The sequence below is a fragment of the Salvelinus namaycush genome, chromosome 5 (assembly GCF_016432855.1).
Source record: "Salvelinus namaycush isolate Seneca chromosome 5, SaNama_1.0, whole genome shotgun sequence".
Lineage (NCBI taxonomy): Eukaryota > Metazoa > Chordata > Actinopteri > Salmoniformes > Salmonidae > Salvelinus > Salvelinus namaycush.
The window spans coordinates 22,232,436-22,242,061 of record NC_052311.1 but is presented as its reverse complement, the minus strand read 5'-3'; the positions used below and the strand labels follow the sequence as shown (position 1 = coordinate 22,242,061).

Genomic DNA, 9,626 nt, shown 5'->3' with positions numbered 1-9,626 from the left:
CACTGTTCTCCGAGAGATAAATCCCTGTTGCACTTAGTCTCCATCCATTTTTAATGCAGGGCCCCAGCTGGAGAATGAGAGGGAGGGAGAAAGGAAGAGGAGAGGGCTGAGAGGTGTGGATGGCTGTGCCCAAGGCCTCAACACAGCACCCGAGTGCTTAGTGTATACTGTCTGTCTGAATCCCCCTTTCTCAAAAGAGGTCCAGAAGTTATGGGCTGCTGGCTGCTGCCATTCCAGAGATAGCAGACAGAGAGGCTAGGAGAGGGGGACATTATTCAATAGACTTCAGTGCAAACATGATCTGTGTTGAGTGGGGAGGCACACAGGCCGAGACATTCCAGGGTGGGCAGCCTTCATAAACAATGGGCAAGTGCTTGGAACAACCATGGGGCTTTGTTCCTCCAGCTGAGGTGGCTCTCATGCAGAGAGACTTTGACTTCTAGAGCAGAGGAAGACCACTCCCTCCATCTGTTGAAGTATGGACTTTAATGTTCTGTAGGCGGAGCCAATGACAGAGAGCCAAGAACGATATGTGCAATCTTTAATGGTATGGTCTAGCCTACATGTAATATCTGACAATGGCAATGAGATACTGTTCATGTAAACTGGTGAACGAGGTCTGTGTCTATCAAGTCGATCAATAACATCAAGGCATCAGTTATAATATTTGATAAGCTATTTATTCATGTAATTAATTCATATAGTATTATTCTGCACAGGCAGCATACAGGGACTAATTCATTCATATAGTATTATTCTGCACAGGCAGCATACAGGGAAATGTGGTAAAATATTAATAACAAAGATCAACAGTGTTTATTTTTCTCGTTTCATTTAATCAAAAACCTCTGTTACAAGTGGCAAATTGTCAACTGTTTTCAATATATTCCATTCTCTTGCAAACAACCCCAAGAATGTAACTGTTAAAGTAGGGATAACACTATATACAGACAATCACGTTTTGGTGAAGAATGAGTAGAGCTTATTGGAAATACACTTTTGTCATGTTTGAATGCAGCAAAAGAAAAATACAATTATGTTATACAAAGATCAAAAATACTATTCAAACCCTTATTATAAATGGCAGCACTATATTAATAAACTGCAGTTGACATTTTACATGTAAGTACAAAATCCTGTTGAGGTAGTACCCTCTGAAGTCACTTGAAATGCTAAAATACTGAATAAACGTAAGTCAACTTTATATACAATACAGCAAATCTCTCTTCCTCATTTCAGTTCATTAAAATTGTATAATCCTTTGGTTAACATAACTGTCAGAAATGTGCAGTCTCACAAGTGACAACTTTCCATCTTTCCATCTTACATTCACAATAATTTTGCATCTTTTTGGATTTATTCAGGGAAATAATGCAAAAGGGGGCTAATACATTGTTTTTTTTAGAAAGGCTTGTTTAATAACATTCATTTGCGCTATCCCACTATTTCTCAAGGTGAATTGTTCTCCTGACTCTTCTATTGCAGAGCACTCCTTGCCTCCCCAGTTCAGTCCTCTGTTGAGGACTTTTTGGGGTAATTGTTGATAAAAGAAAAACTGCATTGAAAAGAAATGCCTACAAGCAATTATATCCAGTGTGTTACCCTCTCTTGGGAATGTAAACATCAAGGGTATCTCTTATTTGGGTAATGATTATTCATAAGTCTGGGTGATGTGTGACATGGGAGATGAAAGTCATTTGGCTTGGCTATTATTGAGTATGAAGTTACCAGGCCATAACAGAGATGTCATTGTCTTGTTTTTTTATGCTACAGATATTACATGTCAACTTCAGAGCAAGTTTGAAACTGTGTTGTGGAGTGGCAGAGAGAGGAATGGGCCTCAAAGTGCCATACCTTGTTTAACAGACATCTTGAATGGAAATAGTTTTATTCATGAACATTCTTACACTTGTTTAATGACAAACATAACTTTGGTTTTTAAAGAGAAAAGAAATAGCTAAGCTTACCGTAAAAAAGTACTGGTAACATGACAAACACAACCTTCTCACGCCCTCATAAATCAATTTTCCCCCACGAAACACTCAGCATTTATTCACACATTGTGATTATGAATATAGGTGAATTTAAATGAACACTCAAAGAGCTATACACTATAAGAAGAAAATAAATTCAATGTATAACGAATAAAAACATCTATGTGAATAAAGCAACTATAAAAATATAAGAGATTTTGGAAAAAGCATAAAATCAATATATTGTTTTATTTGTTTATGAAGTCATGTAGCCTAGCCATTAGGACTGGGATATGCTATAGCCGCAATGGAAACAGTCTGAAAATTGTTCAGTGCAATTCAATTTAGTTTCTTTACTTGTGTAAAAATCTATCTCTAGAATATTTTCATTCGCTTACCACCCACTGCCCTCCCTCCCTTTAATGGTCGCTGGGTTGGTTGATCTTTGGAGAGTGGACAGTACTTAATTGTGTGCGCATTGTCACCATTGGCACTGCAAAGAGGGCAGGTATAAGCCCGAAGAATGGGGCACACCACCCTCCCGTCTGGTGTCTTCAGAACGTGGGAGCCATACACCTCCTCCGGCGCACCGTTATTCCTGCAAAAGACGCAGATTTTGGGCTCCTGTTTATTCCTTGACGTTGGTTTGCGCATCTTCCTCTCCACTCCGAACAGGTCAAATCCTGCGAAGCTTCCCCCGAAGCCCAAGTCCCGGTCTTGTAGTGGGATGCCACCGATTTGGTTTTGGAATGGACTCAGAATTGAAAAGCGCTCCTTCAAGTCCAGGATGGAGGTAGGCGGGGGGCTCGCGGATGGACAACAGCAGTCCAGGTGTCCGCCTCCACTACTGCCCGAGATTACGCACGCACATTCTGGAGAGTCATCCAAACCCAGGGTTGCTTTCAGGGACTCGGTGATGGAGTTTGGGCTTTGGGGCATCATGTGCTTGTTATTCTTGGTGACCAACGTCGACAGACCCAGATAGTCGTTCCAAAAATTAAAGGTATAGTCATATGGGTTGCGCGCACTCAAATAGTTATGATTGAGAAAATCCATGATTCTTTTTCTCCTTTCTATGCAAAAGCACCAATGTAATCCTCCAGGTTTACAGCCAGAGTTCGTTTCCAGGATGGTTGGTGAACTGGACTGCTCCAGTGTTCTTCTAGTGTATAAACGCTTGTACAACAGGCTTGCTGGTTATAAGGAGACAGGAAAGCTGAAAAGAGGGCGGGGCTCTCTTCTTTAACCAAGTTTATGATCAGGTTGCAGCGCACTCTTTCTCTGCAAGGGTAGGTTTGGAAAGCGGGAAACCGATCCGATATGGTCCGAACTGGCAGTCGTTTACAAGTTGGAAAACAACCACATATCATAGTCACATAGCCTACACAGAAATATATTCACACTTTTTTAACGGTTTCATTACGCACCAGTCATATGTGTTTAGAGCTACACCCGTAGCTTTATGCCTTGATACAGTAGGGCAGCATCGAGCTACGCAGTAAATACATAATTGTTTCTTTGTATAGCCTACATTGAGGATAGGGAGTTAACTGTGGGTGCGACGTCAAAGCCTACTAAAATAGCTTACATACACATGTTTGTGCGCATTTCTGGTGCACACCTTAACCCTTTCAAGACCATGCATGCATAAAATCTCTTTGTTCCTAGAGCACCCTCCACCACAGTGATACAACACTTCCCATCTGACTCGTCATATCGCTGAGTATTTGGATACTATGGTAACAATAGTAGCCTAATGCCATATCCTTTTCTGTCATATGTAGGATTACCTCCTTACTGAAACTCCCCATTAACCAAATTGTTCCCCACGGCATCTATTACAATTCAATACTACATATTTGTCACTAATATGATTATCCCATTGTAGTAGGCCTACAATGTATTTTGGAGGGGTAGTGGTGGTATCGTAGGTTATACTGCAGAATTACAGGGCTTGTCATAGTTTGTCAGTAGATTTACTTTGGTATTCCCCTTTTAGAGTGTTCCTTCTGTTGCTTTGGCATTGTGAGAAAAACCTCCTCCGTCAAGCCACATTGTTCTACATGCTGAGGGCTGAATGAAGGCAAACTGTGTTGCCCTTCAAGCCACTCTCTCCAACCCCCGCCCTGAGTACAGAGCACTAATGAGCGCAGATAAAATATACTCACATTTATACAGTAGCATAGCCCTGGTCTGTATATGTGAATCCATTCAAGGAACAAAGAGCATAGGATGGGGAGACAGGAGCATATAGAGAGGGGCATATAGGGAAAGTGATGGCTCCGCAAGACATAACTGTCTCAGAATAGAATCTCATGCTTCCTTATGACTGCATTTTATGGGTAGAAAAATAATGAACACTGGTACAGGTGTAAATTGGAAAGTGCATGAGGGGAACAGTGTGAAAATGTCATGGAAGACAGGTTATAATGGAGTATATAGGCAGAGGGTATTGGATGCAGGCTAGTGCTCTCACAGGTCTATGATCAGGATGGTATTCTTTTGTGGAATCCTCATTCCCATGTTTACAATAAAATAAAGGTGTCATTTCACTCCTCTGCCACTGGGAGAATGTGTGAGCCCAGTGGATCCTAATTAGGATGACATCATCAAGCTTCCGTGCAATAGAATAACCCCATAACCCCAAGAATTCACCCAAGGAGTTTTGATGTTTTTTTGTTTACTGCCAGAAACCTATGATGGATAGAACATATTCTACTTATGAAAATACGTGTCCACTTTCATTGACTGGGGCCATGACATGAGCAAAGCCCCTGCAATGGTTAAACGTATTGTGCATATCACGTAAGCCTAAAAAAGAGTGTTTTGTTGTTGCTCTATCAATAGAAAAGTTGTATAACTATCACATCAAACTTAACTTTAAAGTGCATGTAAACATCAGGAATGCAGGAATCTTTACACTATCAGGCAACTCAGAGTACCATTCTGTAATCTACTGTAACTGCTGCCTGCCTTCGCCATGATTAACTACCTGAGTCTGGAATTCGAGAGCAGGACTCTTTAAACAATGATAGCATATGAGTGACTGCAGTTCTAATTAAAAGTGGAGGGGAGGTTGTTGAAACCCGTCCAATCGCGAGGATTACATCTATTTCAAGGGAATTCATTAGAACTCCATACCTTGCTGTTGACTGAGCTGCAAAGTAATAAAAGAGGAAGTAATACTAAGTAGAAATGTTTTCAGAGGCAGGTTTTCCCAGTCACATAAGAGAGGAAGGTATTGATCTTGGAGGATCTAACCCCTATACTTGTACCCATTAAGCATAAATAATGTATATGTGTAACTCTTTTTCCAGTGCAATATAGAGCCAACTCTACAGCATATGAAGCCTACAGCATATTAGACACTTGGGTTTCTGCATCTCCAGTGGAACGAAAATGTTCATTATTACTTCATGTTGTTGTGACTGAGAAGGAGTAATGCTCATCCATATACATTAAGCAAATTATCTGGCTGTGTTGAGGTAGCATGGGCCTATTAGACAAGGAAGCAACTGAATGATCTATGGCACTAGTATGGGGGCTGTGGCTGTAAATTGATTAGGTATTCAAACTGAATAAGAGTTCATCATACAAGCATTTGGGGACCAAGTAACACATTTGCTTTGCAATAAAAAAGTATTGTTTTGCCCAGTAGTGCAAGTGTGAGCATTTCCCCGATGACTGATGTGGATTTACATTTCAAAACTCCCATTGATTATGCTGGAGATTAATTATGCAATGTAAATCAATATGCCTCTTGCTGAACTTGGAAATATGGTAATGCATGATTTATAAGACCTTTTGCAACAATCTTCCTGTGATTCCCAGATTGCATTTTGAAAATGATGTATAATCCTATACCAAATCTGTTGTTGAAGTAAGTTGTTCTGGTAAGAGCATCTGCTGAGTCGCCACATTTTAATGTACATCTTGTAGTAATGTATAATTTTTCCGATGGCCATTTGTTTGAATTAAGCATATCACATTAAAAACCCAAATTAAAATGGAAAAATGGGGTAAAACCAAGCCTGCAGATGTACAGTAAATATTTATGGATGTACTGTGTAGGATAATAAATATGCCTGTTTTATCTGGCAGTCTTAGATGATCGTCTGTATGGATGATTGCTAATATGATGCAAAGCACATGGCACGCTGTAGAGAATGAAATGTGAAATGCATATTTACGCATCTCTTCTGGCTGACATAAATAATCTTGATAGTAGCCTCAATAAATAGCCATTTCTTTAAGTGTGGTGCTCATCGTGTAGTTTTCCTGTGTACTCTATCTCAGAGGAAGGGAATTGTCTCCCTTACAGTGACTTGTGAAAGTATTCACCCCCTTGGTATTTTTCCTATTTAGTTGCCTTACAACCTGGAATTGAAATAGATTTTTGGGGGGGTTGTATTATTTGATTTACACAATATGCCTACCACTTTGAAGATGCAAAATATTTTTTCTTGTGAAACAAACAAGAAATATGACAAAAAAAACTGAAAGGTTGAGCGTACATAACTATTCACCCCCCCAAAGTCAATACTATGGAGACCCACATTTTTTTTTTTTTTTTTTTTTTTTTTTTTTTTTTTTGGGGTGGAGACCCACATTTTGCAGCAAATACAGCTGCAAGTCTCTTGGGGTATGTCTCTATAAGCTTGGCACACACATCTAGCCACTAGTATTTTTGCCCATTCTTCAAGGCAAAACTGCTCCAGCTCATTCAAGTTGGATGGGTTCCGCTGGTGTACAGCAATCTTTAAGTCATACCACAGATTCTCAATTGGATTGAGGTCTGGGCTTTGACTAGGCCATTCCAAGACATTTAAATGTTTCCCCTTAAACCACTCAAGTGTTGCTTTAGCAGTATGCTTAGGATCATTGTCCTGCTGGAAGGTGAACCTCCGTCCCAGTCTCAAATCTTTTGTAGATTGAAACAGGTTTCCCTCAAGAATTTCCCTGTATTTAACGCCATCCATCATTCCTTAAATTCTGACCAGTTTCCCAGTCCCTGCCGCTGAAAAACATCCCCACAGCATGATGCTGCCACCACCATGCTTCACTGTGGGGATGGTGTTCTCAGAGTGATGAGAGGTGTTGGGTTTGCACCAGACATAGCGTTTTCCTTGATGGCCAAAAAGCTCAATTTTAGTCTCATCTGACCAGAGTACCTTCTTGCATATGGTTGGGTAGTCTCCCACATGCCTTTTGGCGAACACCAAATGTGTTTGCTTATTTCTTTCTTTAACCTGTTTGGCGTGCAAGCCCGACGTCGGTACACTTATGACAACAGCCAGCTCAAAGTGGAGGGCGCGAAATTCAAAAGATATATTTTTTTAAATATTTAACTTTCACACATTAACAAGTCCAATACAGCATATGAAAGGTACACATCTTGTGAATCAAGCCAACATGTCCGATTTTTAAAATGTTTTACAGGGAAGACACAATATGTAAATCTATTAGCTAACCACGTTAGCAAAAGACACCACTTTTCTTACTCCATCAGTTTTTTACTCCATCAGTAGCTATCACAAATTCGACCAAATAGAGATATAAATAGCCACTAACCAAGAAACAACTTCATCAGATGACAGTCTGATAACATATTTATTGTATAGCATATGTTTTGTTAGAAAAATGTGCATATTTCAGGTATAAATCGTAGTTTACATTGCAGCTACAGTCAGAAATTGCACCGAAAGCAGACAGAAAAATTACAGACACCAACGCCAAATAACTAAATACTCATCATAAAACATTTCTGAAAATACATAGTGTACAGCAATTGAAAGACAGGCATCTTGTGATTCCAGACAATATTTCCGATTTATCAATTGTTTTACAGCGAAAACACAATATAGCGTTATATTAGCGTAGCCACAATAGCCAGAAACACTTGGGCGCCGACGACCAGTTCACATGCACAACAGATATTAGAAATAGCATCATAAAATGTTTCTTACTTTTGGTGATCTTCCGTCAGAATGTTGGACAAGGTGTCCTTTGTCCAGAACAGTCGTTGTTTGGATCTGGAACGGCAAATTTCCCTCTTGATTTAGCATGGGCACTTGCCAAGTGGCACGGATCTCTCCAACGTCAACAAAGTCAGAGAACGGAACACGGCAAAACTCCCGAAAAAATTTCAATAATCTGATTAAACTATATTGAAAAAACATACTTTACGATGATATGGTCACATGTATCAAATAAAATCTAAACCGGAGATGTTAGTCGTCCATAACGACAGCTAAACAGAAGGCAAATCCATGTCCCCTTTCGCGCGCTCCAGAAACAGGAAATGGACGGTCACGTCATACAAAGAGCTTTAATTCCACCTCAGACCAAGATAAACACGAAATTTCTTCTCTCACCGCCTCTTGACAACCAGGGGAAGGTGTATGAAGTGTACGTAGACTCTTACGTATCATGCCCATGTATAGGCAGGAAGTTGAACAGAGCATCGATTTCTGACATTCCACTTCCTGGTCAGGAAATGTGCTGCAGAATGAGTTCTGTTTCACTCAGAGAAATAATTCAAACGGTTTTAGAAACTAGAGAGTGTTTTCTATCCAATAGTAATAATAATATGCATATTGTACGAGCAAGAATTGAGTACGAGGCCGTTTGAAATGGGCACGATTTAACTGGCTACTCAATACTGCCCCTTGCAGCCATAAGAAGTTTAAGCAATAGCTTCTTTCTGGCCACTCTTCCGTAAAGCCCAGCTCTGTGGAGTGTACGGCTTAAAGTGGTCCTATGGACAGATACTCCAATCTCCGCTGTGGAGCTTTGCAGCTCCTTCAGGGTTATCTTTGGTCTCTTTGTTGCCTCTCTGATTAATGCCCTCCTTGCCTGGTCTGTGAGTTTTGGTGGGAAGCCCTCTCTTGGCAGGTTTGTTGTGTTGCCATATTCTTTCCATGTTTTAATAATGGATTTAATGGTGCTCCGTGGGATGTTCAAAGTTTCTGATATTTTTATAACCCAACCCTGATCTGTACTTCTCCACAACTTTGTCCTTGACCTGTTTGGAGAGATCCTTGGTCTTCATGGTGCCGCTTGCTTGGTGTTACAGACTCTGGGGCTATTCAGAACTGGTGTATATATACTGAGATCGTGTGACAGATCATGTGACACTTAGATTGCACACAGGTGGACTTTATTTAACTAATTATGTGACTTCTGAAGGTAATTGGTTGCACCATATCTTATTTAGGGGCTTCATAGCAAAGGGGGTGAATACATAAACACGCACCACTCTTCTGTTTTTTTGTTTTTTGAATGTTTTGAAACAAGTTATTTTTTTCATTTCACTTCACCAATTTGGAATATTTTGTGTATGTCCATTACATGAAATCCAAATAAAAATCCATTTAAATTACAGGTTGTAATGCGCAAAATAGGAAAAATGCCAAGGGGGATGAATACTTTTGCAAGGCACTGTATCTGATGGAGCTTTCCCCTCATAGAAGTCATGATCTAAAAATAGTGTCTACACCTGGTCACCAATGTCAGGCCTCGCTGAACAGCATTTTCTATGTAGCTGGTTATTCACATACAGTATACGTTAAGCTCATGAGACTGGGTTGCATAATACAGCATGTAGCTACTTATTGATCACTGTAATGATGTCTAATGGGTTTTCAGGAATAG

The 9,626-nt window shown here is 40.1% G+C and overlaps 1 protein-coding gene across 1 annotated transcript; it reads right to left on the bottom strand.

Annotated features, from left to right (window-relative positions):
• Positions 1-665: 665 nt before the first annotated feature.
• On the bottom strand, positions 666-3,138 carry LOC120047425 (nanos homolog 1-like). Its single transcript, XM_038992945.1, has one exon. It carries the CDS (start codon positions 3,027-3,029, stop codon positions 2,349-2,351), a length of 681 nt encoding a protein of 226 aa, XP_038848873.1. The 5' UTR covers positions 3,030-3,138; the 3' UTR covers positions 666-2,348.
• Between the last annotated feature and the right edge of the window lie 6,488 nt (positions 3,139-9,626).